Below are 26,386 nucleotides of genomic sequence, written 5' to 3'. Positions count from 1 at the left end.
AAGTAACGTTCTTTAATACCAAAAACTAGCCTTTTTTAAAGTCGAGTGAACACCTTTTCCATTTCCTCGTTTTTACGAGTCCACAATTCTGATAGAAGAAAATTAATTGTCTTTGCGCCTATCATTTCAAACAACTGAATTACTTGCAAAAAGAAAAAAATGATATTAGTATTATGGAGAAACGAACTGATGCAGAACATTGGGGCACTCCATTAAATATATATATATATATATATATTCTCTTCAATATTACAAAGACATAGAGAAGGTAATGAGAACAACTATTACAGTTAACTCGATTACATTTTGCTGGACCTTCCAGTAACATAAATCTCCATAATTTATGTGTAGAAACTATATGTGGAGGCATCAATAATAATATTCCGGAAGCCGCCAATTGTAGATGCCAGCATAATGAAAACTCCAACGTATATGCAACCCTGAAAATGCAGAAACCACAGGTATCAGTGAATAAGTTTTGAAGTAAAAAATGGGATATTGTTTGTGAGATGATGATTTTACCCAGTTGATGAACCATTTGGTGCTGAATCTTTTTGGTTTCTTGATCACTAGCCACATAATACTCGGGAGCTGCAACATTAATGCTCAATATTAATTAGTTCTTTCAGTAATGCAGTGTGTAATTAATAAACAAAAGGAAACAAGATTAATGTAGAAGCTTACAAAATATGAAGTGGGGGCGAATCCGAATCCACCAAAGAAACCAAGAAGATCCCCAAAGAAAGGGAAAGTGACTCCAATGAATAATGTAAATGCTGCAATATGTTAAGAACATAGTGGTTTCAATTAGAAGAGTATCACAAAATTCATCTTTCTCTCTCTCTCTCTCTCTCTCTCTCTCTCTCTCTCTGTGGTTCTGTTGCCAGAGATCACAATAGGAACCTCACCTACATAAGCAGATCGAGCAACGAGTCTGAGAGCAAGTCCTGGTGGGAAATTCAACCTTTTCACCATCATCTTCTCGAGCAAATCAAATACAGGCATGGCATAGACCTACAAAGCTTTCTTCATCATATTTTGCTGTAGTCCTCATCTTCTGGGTATATATACTAATGCATGCGTGCCAGTGTGCTATAGATGCATGTACGTACCTGGTAGCTGCCTATGACATGGATGACCACCATCAGGTTAGCAGAGGCAATGAGCCACGCGGGTTTCTGGAGGTTCATGAGCACATTGTCATCAACATCTTGCCCAAATGCCCAGTATCCAACCATGGCCACCGGAAAGTAGCATATTGCATTGATAAAATAGGCTCCCATTGCGCCTTTCCACATAGGTATCTTTGAAGGCTTCTCAGGAGTCGATGGAATTGTAGCCTGAATTTCGAGGGCCACTGCATGGCCAGCAAATGCAAACGTGATTTCACCCAGTGCATTAAACACACGAAACATAGAATCTGCTGAGCTTGTTTTTTTGTATGCGTAGCTCACATTGTCGATCCGTCCTCTTGACAAGCAACCCACCCAGGCAATAGTTGAATAACTGCAATCGGAAACTCCAATTTAATTAGCAAGTTCACGAATTTAACTTGTATGTGTACACGGATATATCATTTTTCAATGTTCCACACGGTTCTGTTTTAGAGTGAATGGCTTTACAAAGTAGCTTAATATTTAATAAAAAAGATAATTAGAAACAGTCGCAGCCACACAGTACCTGCTGAAGTAATAACAACTTCTGCTACCTACATACAGGAATTGTAAAAGGCCCACCTTAGCCGAATCTCTTCTCTCACTCCAAAACTATGAGCCAAAAATCTTTACTTCCCATAGCTAGCATTAGATATTTGTACTTCAAGCTCATATATACTGCATAGGTCAGGGGAGGCATGATCTATCCATTCATGTGTGCTTAGAGGAGTAATAATCAGGTAGATAAATAAGCTGGACCATCTTACGTACCCACTCATGAAAGAAAAGCAACAGGATCTGTTTTTACATACTTGGGGTTGTGTTTCCTTCAATTCTGAGGAATATTTGATCTTATGGAGAGTGAGTGCTCTAGATTTTAACTCTAGTCCCTCGCTCTGTTTACTTTGACACATCAAACCAAATTCTGATTTGAGCCAGAGTTAGTCTAAAACAGGACGAACTGATTCAGGGTTTCCTTCAATTCCTAACCTATCATCATGTTCTTTCCATTCTCTTGTTTTTCTTCTTTCTGGGGTGCTCCTTTTAGCTTAGAAATAAACGTTAAGATTACTTTCCCTAAGTTGTTAAAAGTCTTCCATGTACCTAAAAGTTTAAGCTGAATGCTTGTCAGAAAAACAATAGCTGAACAAGCATTCATAGATCATAAGTTGGAGTGCAAAGTGAAAGGATAGAATCAAAGAACTTGGTACCTCAGCGACATGATTGCTGCTGCTAGTGAAATACCAGCAACGGAGTTAAAATTTGGAAGCTGAGACAGGAAGAAGTGGATGCCCCCAAAGATCAAAATCCAGTAGGATTGTTTGAGCTGTGTGCAATTGGCGCAGGCAATCTCCATAAACTTCTTTAGGCACTTTCCCCCCGTGACCATATACACTATATCACAGCCAACCTGGACAATAAGTTGCTGTGGAAGCACAATCCATGGCCCCAGTTTTGGCCCAAAGGCATGTCGACCGAGGTCAATATATCGATCAAAGCGAGTTCCTGGAACACATTCATGGAGTTGTATCATCTGCCACAGTGTGTTCAAGGTCATGCACCATGATAACACCAAAACCATTGTCCCTGGACCCCTGAAGAATTAAGATTAAGGAGGTTAACATGAAAATCTTAGTGTGTCCTTTTAGTATTTGAGTAGAGTTCCAATATATGCACCATCCTAGGTAGGCCATGGCATAAGGCAGGCTGAGTACTCCTGCACCAATCATGGCCGTGACAGTGTGAAAGGTTGAGTACCACCATTTGGCTCGGCGAGAGGTGTCCTCCTCTATCCATTTGTTGTCTGAAGCAACTTCCTGCAGAGAGTACAAATTAATTCACAAACAACAGTAAGGAATCTAGCGAAGGAAATAATGGGTATGGATGTAGTAAAAGGTCTCGTGCATACCTTTGGAGAAGTTGACACCATTTCTGCAACCAGAAAAGGACTCGGACCCTTTGAATCTGGAGTTCCATGATGATCTTCAAGTATATATAGTGGAATAAAGTGAAAAATAGGGATTTTGCATTGCTTAGCCCCCACCAAAACACCTTTGTATTTATATTTGTTGCTTCCACTAAGACTTTTGCTTTTAAGGGCATTGTCATATGAAAGAGTAATAATGGTGAATGCAGTGAAATAATTGTGGGGTTGAAAATGTGAATCGCTCGATGAATTTGGCTAATATTATAGCTAATACTCAACCATTGGAAGATTCATGACGTCTGGTGCTGTGTTGCCAAGCACTGTTACTCCAATTGCCATTGTATCCAGTCATTAATCCTGGCTTTCTACAAGGCAGGAACCAATTATATGTGAAAAGCCCACGCGGGTTATCATTTGGGTCATTGCAGCAAAGGTACTGGGAGTACTATACCTACTTGATGGTCCAGACACGAGGTGATGGCAATTTCTTAGTTTTTGTCCAGAGCCAATCAGGGGAAATTTGGTTGGTTGATGAATTGGATCCATCATTCAATCAAACACTTGGAGCAGTAGCTTTATAGAAAAGGTTCACTAGTTTGATCAGGACTAATGATTAAAGCAAGGAAGCCGCTTCTATTTTGAAGTTGGTGGAGGTCTATTTTTTCTCTTTAGGGTCCCCATGCTTTTGATGCCAAAAGATGACTGCTGCTAGGCATTTGCATACCACAAAAATATAGACGAATTATCATATTCTCGCTTGTTAGGGCTGTACATGTTTTCCTACATTCCTTCTGCAAACTATTATCATATTAGCGTGTTTTATGATGTCATGTCAATTTTTATAAATATCAATATAAAACAAAACAAATAATTAAAAAACAAAGTAACAAAGAGAGTTTTTCATTTTCTTCAATTATTAAACAAATAAATTTGTTTAAAAAATTGGACCCCATGGTCTTCTTTGGTCTGCTATGTAAAACCAGAAGAATCAATGATGCTCTAATTTAACTCAAACGTTAAGCCCCTTACAAGCATTTTAGGTGGCCCTTGTGATGAAACCTGTCTGTCCCAAACATCTGTTGATGCTCTTGCTGCAATAGTTGTGGGAAGCTGTCCTAATGCTGCGTTTGAATATGCGAGGAGTTGAGTGTTTACTGTTAAGGTTACATATGGGGAAGTTGCTAGCTGTCATGGTTACAAACTGCGAGAGTTTTTAATGCTGATCGATGTTGGAGTTGCGGAAGTCCATAGCTGCGGCTACTGTTTCAGTTGTGGAAGTTGCTGCTGCTGCTGTTTGTGTTTGCATCGGCTGATGTTGCTACTGACTGGATATTTGTGACTTAATTTAAATTGGAAAAGTCTTCGAGTAATCAATCATACGTACATAGTCATCCACAATACTTTCCTTGAAAAATGAAAGCCTCCACTCACTGTCTCCATTGGTACAGACGACATGAACATAAATGCCATGAAAGGGAACATTCAGCTGTAGCAGCAGAGCATCGTCTGCATTAGAAAAATTCTCTACTTGTGAACTTGTAAACAAGGCAGGCCGCAGTCTTGGTAAGTAGCAGGCCTTTGACTCTACTTTGAGCAAGACATGGCCTGCCGTGTCTACTCGGCCCAACCAGGAAAGAAGAAAATGGAACCGCCAGTAGCCAGCCATTCTCTTCGTGAAATATGTGCAATTAATGATGTATATAATTTTTTTTTTAACAATCAATTAAGTATGCATACGCACGAACTTTCGTGGGACCGGCTAGAGAGAAGTCAGAGCTTCTCTATCTAGGAGGGGGAAATCTATCCTGCACTTACTGTTACTTTTTTTTCATGTAATTATCTTATACACAGAAGGAGTTTAAACATCTACATATCGACTTTCAAACCCTTCTCAGTTTCAATCCAAACAATAGCCACTTCTATTACAGCTTCAACATCAGATGGATATGGATTCACTGATCCTTCAAACAAAAGCTTTGTCATGGCATGATCTCAATCTCCAACCTACTCCAAAGACAACAAAAGCTACTTCAGATAAAATACTGATAAGAATGTTAGTTGCAGATAGACTTTTGAACAAATATGCAATTCATTCTAGTATTAAAGCCTCTTGAAACTTTATCCAAAACTTTCTCATTGAAGACATGGATATAAACAAGTTTATATTCACATTTAAAACCTCTCAAGATAAGTTAAGAGTGCTTAATTAAGCCCAGTGGAATATCAAAGGGCATTTGATTATTCTGAAACCGTGGTCTCTGGGAGCCACTCTCCATGAAATCAGTTTAAATCATGCAATTTTCAATGTACAAATTCATGGTCTACCCCTTGATCACATCACTCTCAATAATGCCATAGAAATTGAGAAAGTTCTTCGTAATTTGATCAAAGTGGAGGAAGATCCTTTTTATGGTTTAACTTTCTAGAAAATTTATTAGAATCAAAGTTGAGCTAGATATCACAAAACCACTTCAACAATGATTTATGATGCCAAGACTTGACAACCATGAAATATGGATAGCTATAAAATATGAAAAGTTGTCAGACTTTTGCTATGCATGTGGAATGCTTGGTCACTCTCAAATCTTCTGTGGTTTCTTAAGCTCACTTCCAACAAGACTAAAGTATGGCCCATGGATCAGAGCAGAGTTTCAAAGCAACCATGATAATAGTCAGGCTTTTCATCAAACGGGTGGTGAGTAGCATGAAGAAACAAAGCATATTGATAACTTCTCTCCTTCAGTTTCAATCATAGGCAATTATAACAAAGGAAAACAAATTCTCAATGTGAGTAAATAGCAGGAGCTTACTCTCAAAGGCCAGATCAGTCTTAGCAGTGATCATATTGAAAAAATCTCAGCCAACAAGCCGAACTTACATCATTTGATTTCATCTCCATCGAGCTCTTAACAACCGTGCGAAATTTCCATGAGAGAAGACACAGCAACACAGTACAGCTACAGTGATCCAAGCTCATTAATTTCTTCACTATTCAACCAACTACAGAATCCAACAACCTCACCTCAAATCGCAGCAAAATATCCCTTTTGTCTTCATGCTCAGAGGCATAGGTGGCAGATGAATTTAGCTCTCGGGTACAAGAATCATCTTCATTTCTCTCAGCCATTGAGTCAACACAACATCGCCCGCCATGGAGATCTCAATGGAAGCAAATATACACGGCAATGCAAAGCTATAAAACTCATAGAGAAAAACTTGGGCTTGGGCTTAAGTCAGATTCTCAAAAGGAAACAAAGCCTTTATTTATGGACCCACAAGATCTATATTCCAATAGGCCTCAGCACTTCTTCTTTGGTAATAAGCCCAAACTTTTCTATAAGTCTTCATCAGTTATTAGCCCATTAATGGCCCAAATGAATAGCCCTTCTGCATCACGTGATCAAGATGTTATTACCATTGTCATTCCTTCACGCCCAACTTCTGAAAAAGTCTTGGAATTGCCTCCAAATTAGATGAATATTCAACTGATAGAAGACTTAAAAGCTCATTGTGAAAACAGTCCCATGCAGATTGAAATGGCAACAAATTTATCATCAGATCCCAAACACAGTGAAATCATTCTCAGTGAGAACCCAGATATATACATTACAAAAGTCCATCAAGCTACCCGAGTAATCCTCCCTTCCAAAACGCAGCAACATGTTGAGTCTATTGAAGCTCCAAAAAGAAAATCTCAACGCCTCATCAAAGTGGAAAAAATAGATCCAACTGAATGTCATGCTCTAAAGCAATAAACAAATGAAGATTCTGTGGCACTAACTCTATTGGAAATGCATTCAGGCTCATTAGGCAAGGGAAAAAATCAAAAGTGAAAGCAAAAATCAGTCCCTATATTAGGCCACCAACACACCCATATGGAAAGTCCAAATCAGCTAGCGAGGCAAGCTTAAAAATGTCTCCACCATCCAAGTAAAGACAATGGCATGGAATTGCAGGGGACCCGTCCCAAAGCAATTAGAAACTTAAAGGTTAATATTAGAAAATATAACCCAGATGTAGTTTTTTTGTCGTAAACCTTGGTGACAGATGATCACACCATATCTATTATAAATAGTTTAGGTTTCCATCATTTTGTTCATCTTCCTGCAATTTGTAAAAAAAAAAGGCATGCTACTTTCGTGGAGATCGGGTGTAGAAATAGAACCTATAAATATAAATATTAATACAATTTGAGTTTTAGTTTACTCTGATCCTACACATCAACCATGGCTGATTACTTATGTATATGCACCAACCCAATGGAACAACAAAGCTAGCTTCTGGAGCCATTTAGATTCATTATATCAAGTTTTTCCAGAGCTTTGGATTTGTTTGGGAGATTTCGACAACCTCATTGATCAATTTGAAAAATATGGAGGAAGACCTATCTCTTATAATCCCAATAAGGGTCTAAAAGCTCTCATGGATAGAAATGGTCTCATAGGCATTGGCTACATGGGCCCAAAGTTTACATGGATCAATAATAGACAGGGTCAAGCACTTACAAGAGAAAGATTAGACCAAGCTATTGCAAATCAAGAATGGAGACTACTTTTCTTAGATGCTACATTGCAACATCTTGCATCATCAACATCAGATCATCATCCCATCTTGTTATATACTATGACCAATATTCGTCAAGCTCATTCTTTCAAGTTTGAAGAATTCTAGACTCGTGAGCCATTAAGCCATCAAATAATCAGTGAAGTATGGAGTAAACCCCACCTGGCAATCCATCTTATATTCCATGCAAGAAAATCAAGTCAACCAAAAAAGCATTTAAAGTTTGAAACAAAGATCATTTGGGAAAATCAACCACAATATACATTAAATTGAAAGTGAACTTCTCAAAATACAAGATGACATTATGACTCCTTTTAATCAAGAAAAAGAAAGATTTTTGCAATATAGACTTCACAAGCAAAGAGAATATGAAGAAATATTATGGAGACAAAAATCTAGACTCACATGGCTTACCTCAACGGATCTCTATACCAAATTTTATCATTTGACAACAACCATCCAGAAAAGAAGGAATGCTATTGAATCAATCAAACTGGCGCCAAATAAATGGTCAATGGACCTTACTGTTATAGAGTCTTATTTTATTAATCATTTTAGAACTATATATTCCTTTTCAAATCCAATTATTCCGGGTCAATTGGATAATCTCTTCGAAAAGCAAATTTCGGACATAGAGAATGAATCTCTAATTGCCATACCAGAAGAAAATGAAATATTTGAAACTCTAAAACAGATTCCCAGAAATAAAGCTCCAGTGCCAGATGGAATGACAACTCTATTCTATAAACACTATTGGAGTATTGTTAAAAAAGAAGTCATACTGGCAGTTCAGAATTTCTTTAGCAGTGGGCAGCTTCTAAAGTAGAGTAATCATACCAAAATTGCTCTTATCCCAAAGATGACTAGTCCAAATAGTCCAAGCCAATATCGCCCTATCAGTCTCACAAATGTCTGCTACAAAATTATAACCAAAATCATGGCCAATCGTCTTAAAATTCGTCTCCCAAAAATCATCTCTTCACTCCAGACAACCTTTGTTCTAGGAAGAAACATTAAGGAAAATACTATCATAGCTCATGAGTTTTTTCACTATCTCAAAAAAAAAAAAAAAAAAAAGGAAAAATAGGTTTGATGGCGATTAAGCAAGACATGGAAAAAGCTTTCGATCAGGTAGAGTGAGATTTTCTTTTTATAGTGATGCAAAACTTGGGTTTCAATCATAAATAGATAAATCTGATAAAGGAGTGTATAACGATAGTATCATTCTCTATTCTCATTAATGGTTCACCAAGAGGCTTCTTCAAATCTCAGAGAGGTATCAAGCAAGGTGACCCAATATCACATTTTCTTTTTATATTGGTCATAGAAACTCTTTCTAGGATCTTATTAAAAGCTGAAGCCCAGCAGAAGCTAGAAGGGGTTCAAATTAGTAGAAACGGTCAAACAGTATCACACTTATTATTTGCAGACGACACATTTATTTTTGCAAAGGCCACGGAAAAAAAAATGCTCAAAACATTTCAGAGTGTCTTGCAAACTATCAAAGTTGGTTAGGACATAAAAATCAATTTAAGTAAATCTTCAATGTTTATCACCAGAAACACTAGCCAGGCAATAAAAACATCTATTTTCCAATGGTTGCCTTACAAAGCAACATCAGCTATAATGAAATATCTGAGATTACCCACTTCCTTCAACATATACAAAAAAGAAAGCTACAGTGAAATGTTGAGCAAAGTGGGTAAAAAATTGGAAGGCTGAAAGTCAAAGCTACTAGCCCAGGCAGGCAAAACCATGTAATCAAGTCTATAGTAAGTACGATACCAACATATCATATGAATATTTTCCAGCTACCAAAATCAATATGCAAAACTCTTGATACAGCTTTCAAAAATTTCTGGTGGGGGTTCTCGAAAGACAAAACTCATAATTTGATACTAAAGTCCTGGAAATCTACTTGTCAACCGAAAAAAGATGGTGGTCTTGGTATTAGATTGATGGAAAAGATGAATCAAGCTATGCTAACAAAAACAGGATGAGAATTAAGCGGATGTAGCAATGGCTTGTGGCACTCAATTCTAACTGCTAAATATTTAAAGAACACAACACTTTGGGAAGCTTCGCAGAAGGCATCAGATTCATCCATGTGGAAATGAATACTCAAAAACAAAAGATTTGCTAAAAAAAGGCCAATGTTTCCAAATTTACAATGGAGAATCGGTAAATATCTGGCAGGATCCATGGATTCATTCATTGATCAATTTCCAACCACAGCCAATCCAAGGTATGGATCTAGAACATCCAACTCTTACAGTTTCAGATCTCACACAAATTAACTCTTGGATTTGGAATGTTTCAAAAATACAATATCTTTTTTATCAGGAAAGCATATCAGAAATACAAAAAACCTAACTACCAATACGAGCATATGAGCAGGATAAAGTGGTTTGGGCTTTAAACCACAATGAAAAATATTCAGTCAAATCTGCATATCAAGCTACAATGCTAGATCAAGTTCCTACTCAACAAATTCTCTCAATAACACTCTTCAAGCTAATGTGAAGCCTTAAAATCCATGATCGTTATAAATTACTGATTTGGAAACTTCTTTAGAATATTCTTCCTACTAGAACAAGATTTGGTAAAATCATTCCCCACCAAGAAACAAAAGAATGTATATTCTGTAACCATGAGAAAGAAACTCTGATGCACCTTTTTATTGAATGTCCTATCAACAAAATCCTATGGCAACAAAGTAGTTGGCCCCTAAACATTGCAAATTTGCATATTAATTCTATATCAGACTGGATGCAAATGATCATCTATCCGGAAAATGAGCTGGGACTTCGGAAAGAGGAAAGACACCACTTCCAACTATTTACAATCATAATGATAGATTTTATTTGGTGGAAGAAAAATGACATCATTTATAATCACACTTCTTTATCAATTGAGAAGGTAAACGTTCAGATTTCAGATCAAACACATCTATGAAGACTATAAAGAAGCATGGAAGGAAAAAGTTGATCAACAAAGCAAAGAAGAAAAATGGTATCCTCCTCCTCCAAATTATCAAAGTTTCTCTTTTGATGCAGCAATATGTGATTATTTTTCAGTAGTCTAAGCCATTCAAAGAAATCATAGTGGAGATATTCTGGGAATAATAACGGAAAAGGTAAAAACTACTATCCCTTTAATTGCATAAGCAAAAGCAGCGCTACTAACATCTAATATGGCTTCAACTCAATGTCTTGCGATAATAGAAGGGGATTCCCAATCGGTAATTACTTCCATTGAAGCCCAAATACCTCTTTATTCTAGAACATGTAAACTATTATCGAGAACTTTCAGTACATATCCAATCTTCATCAAAACTAGAAATTTGTTAAAATATATCAATCTCAAAATCGATGTGCGCACTCAGTTGTGCAATGGACAGCTACCAATCATGTTTTTGGAAGCATACCCTAAGATAAAATTTTTAGATGTTTTCTATATATTGATAGTGGAATGGATCCTCCTTAAACTTTGTATCTTTTATTTAATCTATAATATGCTTGATTAAAAAATATATATATATATAAGCTCTAAATTCTAAATTTATAATTTCGTATAAATATTGAATTTTATTATAAAAAAATATGAAAAATTCATTTTTTATAGGATCTATATTTTTACAAAATGCTTGTACAAGACTTATACATTTTATGTTTATACCTAACATTACTAGTTAAATTATAGGTAATGTTAAGGATGAAATCTAAATGAGTAATGCTAGGTACAAGTTCAAAATAGACAAGTCTCGTACAAATCATTTGTAAAAAAATAGATCCCTAAATAAAGAATACTTTCTTTTTTCTTTTTCCTTTTTTACATTTTTAAAGATGGGGTCTACTTTTTTACAAGGACTTGTACGTGGTTTGTCTATTTGAGATTTGTACAAATCATTTTACTTTTCGTAGTGAGATCTATTTTTTAGATTTGTATATTTATGACTTGCATATATTATTTTTTTAAAATTATTAGATAATTTTAAAATATTTTTATTAAATATAAGTAGTGCTACTATGCTTCCTCAATTTGGCTACTTGGTGTGCCCCTAGTACAAATTGCACATTTTTTTTGTTTTTTATTTCAAATATTTTTTAACAATGTTTAAAACTTTTTAAAAAATAAAAAATGTCAATACAATAATAATTACTTTCTTAACTATTAAGAATTTTTTTTAAAAAAATTAAATATATGAATAGAAAATGAGAAAATAAATTAAGAAGATATAATAGCTTATTCTTGATGTGTATTGCATTCATGTTGTTATATTGTCAAGAAATTAATATTTTTATAAATAATTTGAATATTATCCATTTCCTTAATAATAATTTAGTGCTTATACTTGGTGAAGAAGAAATCGGAGACCGAGCTGCAGCAGCAGTTCTGGACGAAAACGACCGAACCAAAAGAAGGGAAAAGAGTGGTACGCGGTACTCACCCTTCGCAAGCCTTGTCGTTTCCTTCTCCCTTGCACTCTTGCTGTTTGGTCTGCTAATCTAATTCCCTATTTCCATATCCCTCGATTTTGAATTCCCGAGCCTCATTACTTTGCCGATTCCTTGTGATAAGTGATAACACATATTCAGAAGCGGAAATGGAGGTTTTCTAGTAGTCTTGTCTCTGTGATCGGAGTAACAAAACCAGATTCTCGGAGACCCTTTGTATTCTCTTCACAAAGCTCATCCTTTGAAAGATGATGCTTCAATTCCCGGACCCGGTGAAGCTCAAAACCAGGAAGGTAGGGTGAATTGACGTCTAGATTAGGTTTTTTTTTTTTAATTTAATTTGTAAAGGTAGTAAAACGAAATTTTCGAACATAATATTTGGAACTAACTATTCTGTTTATAATCGATGGTATTATGTGAATGTTTACAGCTTGTGTTTGAGGAGGCGTATGCAGCACGTGACTCTGCTACGCTTGAGCAATTGAAGGAGCTTAGCTCTAAGCGCAGAGTGATTGAGGAGTCCATCAACGAGAGCAGTTCCATCACGGAAGCTATTGCACGAGAAATGTCTGGAGGATTGACATCCCAAGTTCAGCAGGTAAACTTCTGTTAATTAGTTTACACGTAGTCTTCAGAAAACTCTATCTCATTTTCATATCGCTCCTGATTTATAATGTATGCTTCTTGGTGTTTGTAATTAGTCTTTGTTACCTGATGTTTTTCAAACAAGCCGCGCTCTGCTATGATGGTTTCTGTTGGTGTTTGTAATTAAACCTTGTTACACGATAGAGTTGCATTTTGGTTTAAATGGTTTTTGGAAACCAAGTCCCTTCCATTCTGATTATATGCTAATGAACGGTTGTCTACTTATTTTTTGTTGATCCCATGTCTATTAAGGTCATTTTTGAGATTTTTCGAACTGAGATAATTCTACCAGACGAATTTGTGTGAGTGGCTGTAGTTTAGTCCATATTCATACGTTTGATTTGCATGCGAGGACCAATCAAGTAGTCTCCGGCAAAATTAAGTGGGCTGTTCTTATTATTCTTTATTAATGTATTTATTTTCTGAATGCATCAGGACCTGCAAAGGCTAGAAGGGTATCTTCCATTATTGGAAAATTTGATTTTCCACATAGATTTAATTGGTAGCAATTGCCAGATGGTGCGGTGGACTTCAGATCTGAAGATACGATGGAGTAGTGCGCTGAGCTCATCTTCTTTCTTCAACCTTCTGGGTCCAAAATTTTTTCAAATTGATAACTTGCGATTTGAGCTTGGTATGACCCTTTTTCTTTATGGTGCAATCCTTCGAGAGAGGGCTTTGGAAGTCCTGCCAACAGGTGTGCAATAAACTTTCACCTTCTTATCACATACAACAGGCGGTGGTTGCAGTTTTGATTAGTTCCTTTGCATTTGTTGCATTAGATTTGGTGCAATCTGCCACCTTCTTCAGAGAAGCTGCTGGAGTATATCATCATCTGGCTAATGAGGTTCTTCCCTCTTTAGGACCTGCATTTCCTGCGGAAAGGCCACCAGAAGCCATCTCATCTGTATCCACTGTCATGAGCCTCATTTGTTTGGCAGGGGCCCAGGTTAGTGACTTGGGTGTCACTCAAAGTATGCTTGTTGGATTTTACACGAGAGCTAAATATTAATAGTCTATACATTTGTTCTCTTTTTTCTTTTTTCTTTTTTTGGGTGGTGGATTAAATTTTCACAGTTGAGGAATGTCCCTCGGTCAGGCTCTTCTTTTTGATGATTGATGTTATTAGGCAAATGTGACAGGCAGTAACCATCAGGAAGGCTGAAGAAAAAGGCACTGCTATAGGCCTCTTGGCAAAGTTGCACCATGGTGTTACACAGTTACTCGATGAAGCCGATAGTCTTTTAAATACAGCAAGTAGTGAGTGCAGAGATATTTCATCTCGCTTAGTGGTATGTAAGGATGTTGCTTGGTTCTCTGGCTTATTTTTTTATTCTTGGTTTGGAGAATATTGGAATGTGCTTTTTGTGTCACACTTGTAAACTTGTGACAAACTATGGTTATTCTTTTGGTCGGTTCACATTGTTGTATTAAGCCTACTGAAAGCCGATCAGCTGAGCTGAGCATCTGATTCACAGTGTTGCAAGCCAATGACAGGCTGGATCTGGGTTTTATGCTTTTAATGCCGCATTTTATTGGCTTTGATGGTGAGATTCACTTGATAGTTAATTTAGAGCACAAAAATCTGTAACAAATATAATTTTTGAAGCAATATTTTTGCTCCTGTTGAACCAAGCCATCCATTCTTTTGTTAAATATCATAAATTTGGTGATAAAGTTTAAAATAATTTGAAAGGTCTCAGACACTTTTACTTCTTTCCTATATATTTAGTTTATTACAATTGATAATGAAGAAGGCCATGCTTAGATTACTATGCAATCAGCCGTGGGTCGTGCAAGTGCACAGCTAGTGCTTATAAATACACATAATATGTGCGATCTTTCTTCTTTGCCTGAAGTTGGGAGTACATATATTATATTTGTTAATTATGTAATTGAAAGATTCTCATGGGTGCCTTTTCTATTCTGTGCAGGAATTTATATTGTCATGCAAATCTCTACACGAGTTAAGAAGTCAGAAATATCTTGCTGGAACTCTGAAGATTGCTGGTCAAGTTGGGGTTGCAGTTGGAGTTCTTCGTGTTGCAGTGATCAACATCCAAAAGAAGATTCCAGGTGAAGAGTCATGGAGATCAGTGTTCAGAAAGGAAATTGATGATGCCTCTGAAATGCTCAGGAAGTTCGAGCATGAGAATGAATTTGTCTGGCATGAGAAGATTGCTTCTGGTGATGAGTTGCCATTACCCCAAGGTAACAAAATTGTGAGTTTTATACCTTACAAACCCAAAAGATGGGAGAGAGAACTTGCGTTCAAGATATAAATGTTCATTGAAGTGTTTGTACTATGTTCTTGTCTTTGTTCCCTGGTGAAGGTTATCAAGCTTCTAGCTTTGCATTTGCCCATTGATGGATGGATGGATTTTTTTTTTTTTTAAATACCAAACACTCTCTTGGAAACAATTTCTTCTCGGGTCTGTTCATTAAGATAGTGGCTGAGGGCTCTAGGGTTTGCTTGGCAATTGAGTTGTATGGACCAAGATTGTTATGTAAATTATAACCTTTTACTTGTCTGTTCTCTGTCTCTCCTCAATTGTTGCACACTGATGGGAATCACTCGTAGCATGTATGCTTTTAATCCAAATCCTTGATATAAGTCAAAGGATGACTTTGTGAGAGAGATTGAAATATATTTATTTGAGTTTTTCTGTACAGGTCAGCATGCCATCTGGCTGGTGCGAACTTTCGACAAGTAGTTAGTTTTTTTCTGTTACCTTTTTCCCCACCCATTTGATTCTCACTTCTGTTACTTGTATATAATATGAGATCGAGTATACAAGTTGTCAATTAGAAAATCAGTTTCTGAGAATATTTTGGAACCTGACCAATGCCACTCGCCGTGGACACCTCCTCGGACGGGTGGATTCTACCACGTTATTTATCTCTCTTCTAATTGTTATGGTTTTCAGTGGCAATTGGCCATTTGAACTAAACAATTTTGACAATTATGTTTTATTCTATGTATCTTTTAATTATCGGACATAAAATGCTGAGATTTTTAAAGATTAGAATGTCAGTTATCAATTTTAATAATTTAGGATGCTTGTTACAAGTCGGTGATAGTTTGGGTACAAGGTGTGATAATCTATCTTTATAATTTTTTCTTCTTAATTCTCATCGATTTAAACAGCTGAACCTCACGTTCTTTTCATTTCGGAATATTTGAATCAATATCAGTTACAATTTAACCATTTCATTTTATATCTATTCTCTGATATGACCAATTTAATACATTGTTATAAATCCCTACGAATAATTTAAAACAAAAATGAAGAAGAAGAAGAAGAAGAAGAATGCCCTTAATGGCCATTCAAAGGTCCAACAAACATGTCGCCGACTCTCGTAATATGGAAAACTTTGAACGTAACTATAGTCCCAGGAACAGGAACAGGAACAGGAACAAGAAAGATAGGGTAAGCATGGCCTTCCAGATGGAACTGAAGTAGTGGGTCAGCCTGCGCCAAGTGGCAGACTCTTGAAGATGGACAGTGAGGAATTTTGGGTGGTTAAAATACCCCCGAGACACATTTCAGTTTTCACTAAAATTCGCGGGAAAGCTCGGACGCGGGGCTACCATGGCCGTTGTTCACTGGATTTCTCTTCCTCGCTTGTGCAAACCATGCAGAACCGCAACACCCTTATCTCCAATCTCTCATGCCCGTTTAGTCTCAATTGTTTGCAGTCCGGTTTGCAAAGGCACCAATGCATTGAAGCTCTCGACCCCAAGGTCTCTCGATCTCGCTTTCTTACCCATGATCCCATCTGATATGCGTGTATTGCTTCAAAGTTCATAATTGATAGCTAAGGTACCGGTGATACTTCACTTGCAGGCGAAGTAGGGCTGTTTCTGAAGAGAACGCAGTTGGGTCGTGTTCTTGGGGCTCTTGGGGCACTAATATGTTCAAAACTCACTTACTTAGAGGTGGATTTTCATTTTCTTGATATGCGTCTTACATAAAGTTGCTTAATTTAGAGGTTCTGTCATCATATATTCGAAATTGCTTTTTGTTTAGGGGAATGGTTGGTTGTGGGAAGTTGATGGATTGAAACTACTGGTTGATCCAATCTTGGTGGGTAATTTGGATTTTGAATTCCCTGGCTTTATGATGCTGCCAAGAAGGTTTTGAAGAATTTCCAGGTATTTTTTATTAGCTATTTCCTGGTTTGTACCTTTGGTTATGTATATGTTACTCTTTTCTTTTTCTGTTGGTAAATTTGATATGGGAATTGTTCTGATTGGTGTGCAACTTAGTGCAGCTTAGTGATCTTCCTGAAATTGATTGCTTACTGATTACACAAAGCCTTGACGATCATTGCCATTTGAAGATCTTGAAGCCCCTATCTGAAAAGTCCCCAAATCTTAGAGTCGTAGCGACTTTCAATGCTAAGCCACTGCTGGATCCCCTTTTTAGCAATGTGTGTGCATATCCAATCTTTATATTTCTGCCTACTGAATGTGGATTTCTATTCAATCTTCATTTTATTATATTGATGTTCGAAAAATTAATACATTCTTCATCCTAAGAGAAAATAACATCAAACATTGGCATAATGATTTTAGTTTGACGTTATGAATTTATAGGCTAGACCAGAAGTGTTTTTACCCTTCAGTCGCTACCAGTCTTAACCTAATGATACATCCTCCCGTGCTGATCCATTGGAGCATTTCAGTTTCAATTCCCAAACTTTAGTTTTAGAAACTTTCAGGTCACATACATAGAGCCTGGTCAGAGCTCTGTTATTGAAGCAAGAAATGGTTCTAAAGTCAGGGTCCGTGCCACACCAGGTCCAGTTCTAGGTCTTCCATGGCAGCATCCTGAGAATGGGTAATTTTTATCATGCAGCGCCCTTGGATTTGATTTCAAAGAAATAGTAACTTCTTACAATAATGACCCTTGGTCTAATATGGCTTCAAATTTAAGCTATATGGATGGGATATTCAACAAGTTTATAATCCTCAGTGTATTTTGTGGTCAGGTATCTTGTCACTTCTCCTCAGGGTCCACTGACTCTTTACTATGAACCCCACTGTGTATACAACAAGAACATTCTGGAAAAGGAAAGGGCTGACATTGTCGTCACACCGGTCATAAAGCAGCTTCTCCCTAACTTAATGTTGGTTTCAGGACAAGAAGATGCAGTTCAACTTGCAAGGATGCTGCATGCCAAGTTCGCTACCATTGCTCAATTTTTTGCAGCTACCAGTTAACTTCTTTTATTCGTTTTTTTTATTTATTTATATATATATATATATATTTATTTTGTAGGTTCATTGTGCCAATGAAAAATGGGGACCTTGATAGCAAAGGGTTTCTCGCCAGTATAATTCAAGCTGAGGGAACAATGAAATCATTTAAGGTCAGTATTATTTTATGCAATGTTGAACTACAGATGACTCCAGACATCATTTTTTCCCCAAAATGCATTGCCAGATGTCATATTACATAACACTGAGCACCATACTTTTGTTTTCGTGGGTGAGGGGGATTCGGTTTCTGGCTGCTTCTAAAAATTTTCCTGAAATCTGATAATCATAGTAGTTAGCACTTTCCACCATTAAATGGTTTGTGGGGAGTTAGAGAGTCAGTTCTGGCATTTTCTGTTTTGGTATTTCTAAAATCAGACACAAAATTAATTACTAAATATATTAGCTACAAACTTTGGTTATTACAGTAATTTGCCCCGTCTTTGCTTATTTCTTGTGTTATAGGCTAAAGCATTAGCTATTCACTGTTAGATATGTTTATCCTGCAAACGTTACAGAGCAACTGAGAATTTAACTGTTTGCTAATGAAGGAGCTAGTGTGGAAGGAACTACCAGATCATGTAGAGGTATTGGAGCATACTCCCGGTATACCACTAGAAATCCAAGCACCTTCAAGTCTTACATAGTGCATCTTTGGTTATATGCGCAACTCATTCGGCACATATAAAATCATTTGTTTATTTTTTTCCTTTGCACATTGTTGGTCTATTATCAAGTACTACATCTATCAACTTTCCTTGTCTTTTCTAACTTTCAGGAAGGATCTCTCTACCAGAGGGTGGTGGCCGGTAGGCATTCCTCGGTACTATGACATAGCAAGCACTACTAGCAACAAAATTTAGGGAAAGTGGGGAAAATATGGTCCAAAGTCTGAACTAAGGTCTATTATCTACTAGACTCTCCTCTGTAAACCACTAGAGGGCTGAAATTCTGTGAATGTGTGTTATCCAACTGCAGGAAGGAGTGATTTTCAAGTAGTCGGCAATCCATTGAACCATTTGACTGCTAGTGATCAAAATTGCCAGTCAAAGTTAAGTTCTGCCAAACATAGCACAATAATAGAAAGAGATTTTCATATAAGAATAACAAGGGTTGTGCCAAAAATAGCATTAATGTTTTCCAATACCAGTACTGTTCGATGTTGTTTTACTCTTAATTAATGTACAAAGCGCCTGGGGTGCTTCATTTCTGTAGCAATACCGTGAGCTTGGGATATCTTCAAGCTGCAACCCCCATTTGGTAAAGGTGCATGGCCTTAGTATCTTTATCATGAGATGATCAATGATCTTGCAGGGAAGTATTGTGATTTAGTAATCGTGCGTATTAACCTAGTTAATTTTAATTATTATGAGCTTGGGATATCTTTTTTTTTTAAGAAGAGGACAGACCTCAAATTTATTGAAAAACCCTCACTTATGGCGGAAGAATATCATGGTTACAACTTGACCCATGGGGATTCCAAATAAACAAGAAAACCAACCCATGAATCAAAAAGAACTAAACAACGACCACAATACTTATTAAACTAGAAAGATCTCTAATAGAAATAAAGAATAAGAAGACAACGTGGTAACAAAGAATCTCAAAACCAACCCAGAAATAAGGAACTCCAACCTGCTCGCACTAAATATCCTTCAACTGCAAAGCATTTGTCAAGGCGCAACAAACATTTAAGTCTTCTAAGAATAAGACCATGAACACGAAGATCCATACAAAAATTATGGGCTCATTCTTTGACAAAAAAATCAGCAATTATATTGCGTTCTCGAAAAACATGACAAATGTGACATTTAAGTCTGAATATGCTCAATCACCTCTTCCCAAAAGTCCCATAAATACCAGTGGGAACATTCACCATGATGAATCCTTGAAAGCACCATCATAGAATCTGTCTCAACCATAGTATCTACTAATTCCAGGTCTTTACAAAATCTAGGCCCATCTCTTAAAGCCCAAAATTTAGCTATAATATTAGTCTGAATTTGATAGTGATGAGAAAAACCTACAAATAAATCTTTTCTATGATCTTGAATCACACCACCTCCTACAGATAAACCAGGATTACCAAGCGAACAACGACATCTAATGCTCCACAGCATCTCGACATCGAATTATGAATAATTATGGACCAATGCATTACGCCACACCAAATCAATTACAAGCAATTATATTCGCACAATATGTACATGGAGATAATGTTTTTGTCGATCCCTTTCCATATTTCTCCAAATTGTGCATTTATACATGATCAAATGCGCCAGAATGGCAACAATGCAGAATTGCTACAATTAGGGGTTTCCCCATCTCTCTTATCATTAGCTATCTATTCTTTGTTTCTTCACACACAAAAGAAGCTATTGGCAAGTCAAAACTCATGCAGGATGTGCTGAGGTGGAAAGTAAAAGGGCTTCTGATTTTAGTGTTATAGTTAGTTCAATTAGAACTATAAATATGAGAGTCATATTGTATTGTAACACACGTGAATGTGAAGTTGAGAAAAAACACAGAGAAAAAATATAGAGAGGGGAGATTGTACTTGAGAGGATATTGATTCTGCTTCAAGAATCAAGAAAAACTCAGAGAGAGGGATGATCTTAGTAATCTGGCATTTTGTGCTTTTATACTCAAATAAAGCTCTTTAGATGGTTCCTGCCGTGAATGCAGATTACTAGGGTCGGACTAAGTAATATCTTTGTGTTCTTTACTTTGTTTTATATTGTTTTCTTAAGTCACTGCACTCTTCTTGCTTCTTTCTTGGCATTCGAGCACTGAGTTTGATCATAAAGGAAACTCCAAATTTCAACAAAACTATACATGTTGTCCCATCCTCTTGCCCTCAAAATTGAGATATTCATCCCAAATACATGAGATCTTGATCTGGTGTGTACATAAAATGTTTTCACAAAGAGCAATAAGCTAAATCCAATACGAATTTTGATTGCAATGGTATTAATGGAGTACACATCATGTACAACAACTCAATAATTCACCACGCAATCTCAAAGAGAGGTAATTATTACAATATTTGATAACAAAGAGTACTAATAATCAATAGTTTTGTCCTTTCAAATTATGAGAGTCACTTATATTTTTTTGACCACAAGTTTAATCAAACTCATTAATAGGCGGCCCTCTAATTTGTAAAATCACCACTTTGATCTAAAAGTTTAAGCTATTATTTATACAACACATTTAATATTTAATTAAATGGTAGTAAAGTGTAGATTTAGGGTTTGAACTCAGAACCTCTGTTTAGATATTATGTAAAATCACCCGTACTTATCTTAAAAATTGAAGCTATTATTTGTATTATATTATTTCATAATTATCATGATGGCGAGACAATCTGTGAGCTATGTATTGATTTAGTCCAATGAATTGTCAACTCACATAGATGTAATCAGATCTTTAATTTGACATTGTATTAGAGGTATAAGATCGTTGAAAATCATACATAAATGGAATGCCGAGGCATTTCGCACTCAAATATATATATATATATATATATATTGTGTGATCACCTCTCAATATTTGTCCTTTTCTTTTAAAACAATGAATCTTTCCTAATATATATATATATATATAATAGTGAGCTTGCCGCGGATGTGTCTAATGTATATAGTTGCAATTTGCAAAGAAATCCATGGATGAATTTGGTAGAGTTGCCGTCACTTAATGGAACTCATGATCAACGAAGGTTTCAAATTACTTAATTTCATGTTGTACTACGTACGTACTCTCATTTGTTAAAGTTAAACTACTTGGGATAGTTTGTTTTTTCTCTACTAATTAATTAAACTCGATAGATCTGTTTTTTCTCTACTAATTAATTAAACTCGATAGATCTTGGTGCATGAGGCACTACTACTCTCACCATGCATAGTTGGATATATAAGTATTTTAAGATCATTTAATCCAAAGATAGGCCCTCATCACCATGCTCGATCGTGCTGATCTTGATCAATTCCAATGGATATGCATGTTTATTAATATAACATACAGATTAATTCATGTAGTTTTTATACACATGCAAGCAATACTAGCTATTTGTAGATCGATCGATGCATTTGTCTAGATCAGACATGAGAAGCTAATTAGGATCGATGGCTCAAAGCTAGCTAATATTTTAATTAAAGGATCAGTAGAAGGATATGGATGATCATCAGTGGTACTCTTAAATTAATCCAATTCGATCTACATGCATGATATTATATATATGATCCCCATGCATGCATGCCCACATTTGTATTTTTCCAGTACAGAAGCTAGCAATGGTAAATGGAATTGAATCAGACCGCGCCGTATGCGTCTAGCTTGGGACAAGTGGATTGTACAAATTAAGTTAATATTTTAATGAAAGGATCATGATCTGCATCAAACAATCGTAGGATCGGACGACTAAGAAAAAGCTAGGATTCATCAATGCATTTGGACGCGCGAGTACGTGGTACGTAGTCTTTTGGCCGGCCAGGCCGGGGTCTGATTTTGGTTTCAACCTCAGAACACAAAAACCACATATCTGCTCAAAATCAATCTCAAAGCACAGAAAATATCACGCATGCATCAACGTACGTATTGGCCCAAAAACTCTCTGTAGGAACAAAAATGAAAAGAAAAAATTAGGGTTAGATTAGTCCTATGTACTCTATAGTCTAAGAAATTATTAGTATATGTCAGCCCGTACCTTAATAGGGTTAGTTTATGCATGATATCAGTTTCATCTTATACCTTCATGAAATTAAGAATCGAGCTAGTTGTCAATATATATAGGGCAAGGTGTGCATTCATGAGGCCTTTTGGGTGCTGATTCTTTTAGTACTCATTATATATATAAATATATATATATAGCTCATTTTCATGGTTATTGAATTAAAATTTACAATGAAAATTGTCAATGCAGTTGGAAGAGTTTGTATCCTTTAATTGGGAGACTGACTGAGTCTTACATGATTGAAAAGTTTGTAATGGAGATCATAAATTATCATTAATTTTGAAGTTATGGAAGAGCGAAGTATAATTGGCTCAAATGCTATTAGCTTGGTAAAGCTGTAGATGCAAGATTTTGGTTAGGATTAGGTGACTAATTAAGTTGATAAGTTTGGATTGGATTACGTGACTAAAATGATAGAGTTTATCCTATCATTAAGTTCATGATTTTGGATGAATGTAATTATTTATTGACTTTATCTATAACAATATTAAATTTATCTATGATGTATTAGAGGTTATTTTGATAAGTCATAAATGTGAAAATCGAGCTCCAAAAAATCTACATTTATCTAGAGAAAAGATTGAACTGAAATTTGTTACTACAAAGAAGATTTAGCGCATATGTCAGTATTCCATCAGGAGACATCTTCGTGACAGATTCGATTCGTCAACAAAGTCCTACTAAAACTAAAACTGCTTTCAGATTGTTTATTTAAGAGATCATACTAGCTAGGATCTGTAGAGATTTAGATCTAGATATTTTCTAGAGCAATTTCCAATACATATTTTGATCTTGGAGAATTTTCATATTGTTTCTCTCAATGAGTGTGATTGTGCTCCATGTTGGAGAATTGATTGGTACTTGGGTTTCAACTACTAGAGTTCTAGGAGAAAAGTCAATGTTTAAAGATCGTCAGAGGTTCTGGTTGCTACTACTGTAAAGACAAACGGATCGTTTGTCTGGTCAAATAAGAGAGTCAATTGACAATTGTTTTGTAATTGAGAACTTACTTATAATTTGATTTTCAAATAATAAAATTGATTTCTCTAAGTTTGGTTGTCCCGTAGGGTTTTTCCTTTAAAGAATTCTTTAAAAAGTTTCCCTTCGTCACCAATCGTTGTGTCATGCAATTTATTTATTTACTTTATACATTCATTTGATTAAATAATTGCAAGATTGAGATCTAACAAATTTGTTCCAATGAATTGGTACTAGATATTTCCGCTATGTTACAACGTAGGGACATTTGGGTAATTTCAAAAGCCATGAGGAAGAAACCCTGACCTTCTAATATTTTTTTATCATTTTTCTGCCTAATATTTTTTTCAATCTCTTAATATTTAATATGAAAAATCAAATGTTACATGCAATTTCCATGATTCACTGATCAAGGTAAAGTCCAACTAGAATTGTGATCCATCCAACATGATTCATTGCTAATACATAACCATGTACAGTAGTCAAAAGCATAGATAAGGCTGCATCTTTTCGTCCACATATTTATATTGTAACATTTGATTTCTTTTTTCTTTTTTCTTTTTAATCAATGCCAAGAAGCTCATTTCTCAAGAAAGGAGGGGTTTTGACAATCAGTTGAAGCAGTACCCAGATAAAAATACAGACAAGCAAATTAAGGGAGATGTTCATGCCCTCCAATATTCCCCATGTTTACAATTATCAGAAATATATTGGTCTTTGTTTAAGACAATTTTGGGGGACTGCAAGAGTCACGGCCTGGCCGTGCGAGACATTGAAGGGATGCTGCATGCATTGGCTACTTACTCTCTTCCTTGTGATCCTCCAAAAACGGAGAAAAGAACAAATCTCAAGTTCCACTCCACGTTCCATGGATCTATGTCTATCCCAAAGTCTACCAAATGAAACATTAATCATAGCTCTTAATAATCGTAATAGGACTCCTTTTTCTTAAAGAAAGAACTTGAACAAGAACGTGCTCATCATGTTAAGTTTCAGTTTGTTAATTGATAATATATAATTTGTTGTCATCTTGTTAAGACCCAAAAACCAAATCTCTCCCTCTGCAGAGATAAGATCAGTTTTAAAAGAGAGAGCTAGAGATCACGCTTATGTTAGGTAACCCAAATATTAAACAATATGGAACATAAGAGTAGCTAGATCGATCAGTTTGTTCTTATGGGTTTTCTAATTACCAATAGAGCGTGTGATATTTTTTCGGGTTTTGAGAAATTTTGTATACAATCATATAGTCCTAATATATATAACCATTAAATCTTTGGTTAAAGGCTCGTTTGGATAGTGAGATTAGGTGATTTTAAATGAGTTGAATAAAATATTGTTAAAATATTATTTTTTAATATTATTATTATTTTGAGATTTAAAAAAATTGAATTGTTTATTATATTTTGTATGAAAATTTGAGAACATTATAATGATGAGAGGAGATGAATTGAGAGTATTTCAATATTCAAATAGACACTAAATGAATCAAAATCCATCGTATACATACAAATGTGTGGCAGTACAACTTGTACCACATGAGTAATTTGTAGGGTCGGTTCCTTCAATATTCAAATATATGGATTGCTAGGTTACTCATATTGATGAAGGGATAAACCGGAATATCCCCCACTTTGGATTAGTTTATCTGTAAATACATTAATTAGGAATCTTCGGATAGGGTCGGATCCAAGGGGCCGGAATGTCTCCCTCCCTCTCGATCTGGTTCTCACCAAGAAAGATAAACTAAAGCAATGGAGAATATACTAGCACATTTAGGCCGGATGATTTCTTATATGCTCCTTTCGTATATTACTTAAATCGAGATTATGGTGTTGGGATATGTGGCGGTGGACCAATGATATGACTACATTTTCACTGAATATTTTATGGGTGTATTCTTCTAGAGAGGATATGATGGCAGAGCAGATTATAAAATGGTTCCAATTACAGCATTTCTTGTCCTATATAATGTGTTTTTGTTTTTAAAGGATAAAAGGGTACTGGTTTGTGTTGACATTATGTGATAACACCGATTATCTTAGGCCTGGCTGCACTAATGTTCTCGGAGCCGCCACGTTTAAAAAAAGAAAAAGAAAGAAAGAAAATGGTGCACATCACAGCTAGCCATGCAAGCATCTCTTGTTTTAACCACAATGTGTCCCGTTGCTGATGCGGACATTCATGCAATGAAGTTGCCCTGACAAATAAGCATAAACAGAATGGTTAACATACTTGTTTTTGCGAATCTTTCTTATCCTAAAACTTTTCTTCTTTTATCTTTTAACCCTTTGGCAATAATGAACAAGGAAGAAAGTGGATTCTACTGACTTCTAATAGAAATGATTTCTCTACCCCTTTCTTTGTTTGCCAAGTAGCAGGAAGATTTCTCAAGGGTCAAGATTCTTGTATTTGTGATGCTAATATTCTTTCAAGGAAAGGAGATAACTTTCATTTGGTCATAAAAAGCTTTTCATTTCCTTCATGAAGTGATTGACGAGACATCTTGTGCGAAGAGAATGTGGATCCCACAGAAAAAATACCACGTACTAACAAAAAACTGACAACCCTGTCTACCAAACCTTGGCCACTGAAGTCCATGGCGATTGGAAGGGGGAATCATTAAGCACTTGAAAAATGGAAATGATGATTTCCAGGAGATGATCA

General features: G+C 36.0%; 2 protein-coding genes and 1 pseudogene across 3 annotated transcripts; 2 read left to right on the top strand and 1 right to left on the bottom strand.

Moving 5' to 3' along the window:
- Positions 1-213: 213 nt before the first annotated feature.
- Positions 214-3,222, bottom strand: LOC121243562 (lysine histidine transporter-like 6). The gene is made up of 8 exons (XM_041141691.1): positions 3,064-3,222; positions 2,832-2,971; positions 2,366-2,749; positions 1,113-1,506; positions 909-1,014; positions 685-776; positions 523-591; positions 214-440 (listed from the first exon to the last, which is right to left on the bottom strand). Exons 1-8 carry the CDS (start codon positions 3,082-3,084, stop codon positions 342-344), a joined length of 1,305 nt encoding a protein of 434 aa, XP_040997625.1. The 5' UTR covers positions 3,085-3,222; the 3' UTR covers positions 214-341.
- Positions 3,223-11,985: 8,763 nt separating this feature from the next.
- Positions 11,986-15,573, top strand: LOC121243001. 2 transcript variants are annotated; one of them, XM_041141046.1, is made up of 7 exons: positions 11,986-12,394; positions 12,532-12,699; positions 13,182-13,443; positions 13,529-13,695; positions 13,889-14,038; positions 14,681-14,957; positions 15,420-15,573. In XM_041141046.1, exons 1-7 carry the CDS (start codon positions 12,350-12,352, stop codon positions 15,458-15,460), a joined length of 1,110 nt encoding a protein of 369 aa, XP_040996980.1. In that variant the 5' UTR covers positions 11,986-12,349; the 3' UTR covers positions 15,461-15,573. The 2 variants fall into 2 exon arrangements, with proteins under 2 accessions (XP_040996980.1, XP_040996979.1); XM_041141045.1 differs by lacking the exon at positions 15,420-15,573 and having other exon boundaries at positions 11,987-12,394; positions 14,681-15,277.
- Positions 15,574-16,066: 493 nt separating this feature from the next.
- On the top strand, positions 16,067-19,340 carry LOC121243068 (annotated as a pseudogene).
- Positions 19,341-26,386: the final 7,046 nt, after the last annotated feature.

Source organism: Juglans microcarpa x Juglans regia, chromosome 8D, assembly GCF_004785595.1.
Source record: "Juglans microcarpa x Juglans regia isolate MS1-56 chromosome 8D, Jm3101_v1.0, whole genome shotgun sequence".
Taxonomy (NCBI): domain Eukaryota; kingdom Viridiplantae; phylum Streptophyta; class Magnoliopsida; order Fagales; family Juglandaceae; genus Juglans; species Juglans microcarpa x Juglans regia.
This window is presented reverse-complemented; position numbering and strand designations above follow the sequence as displayed.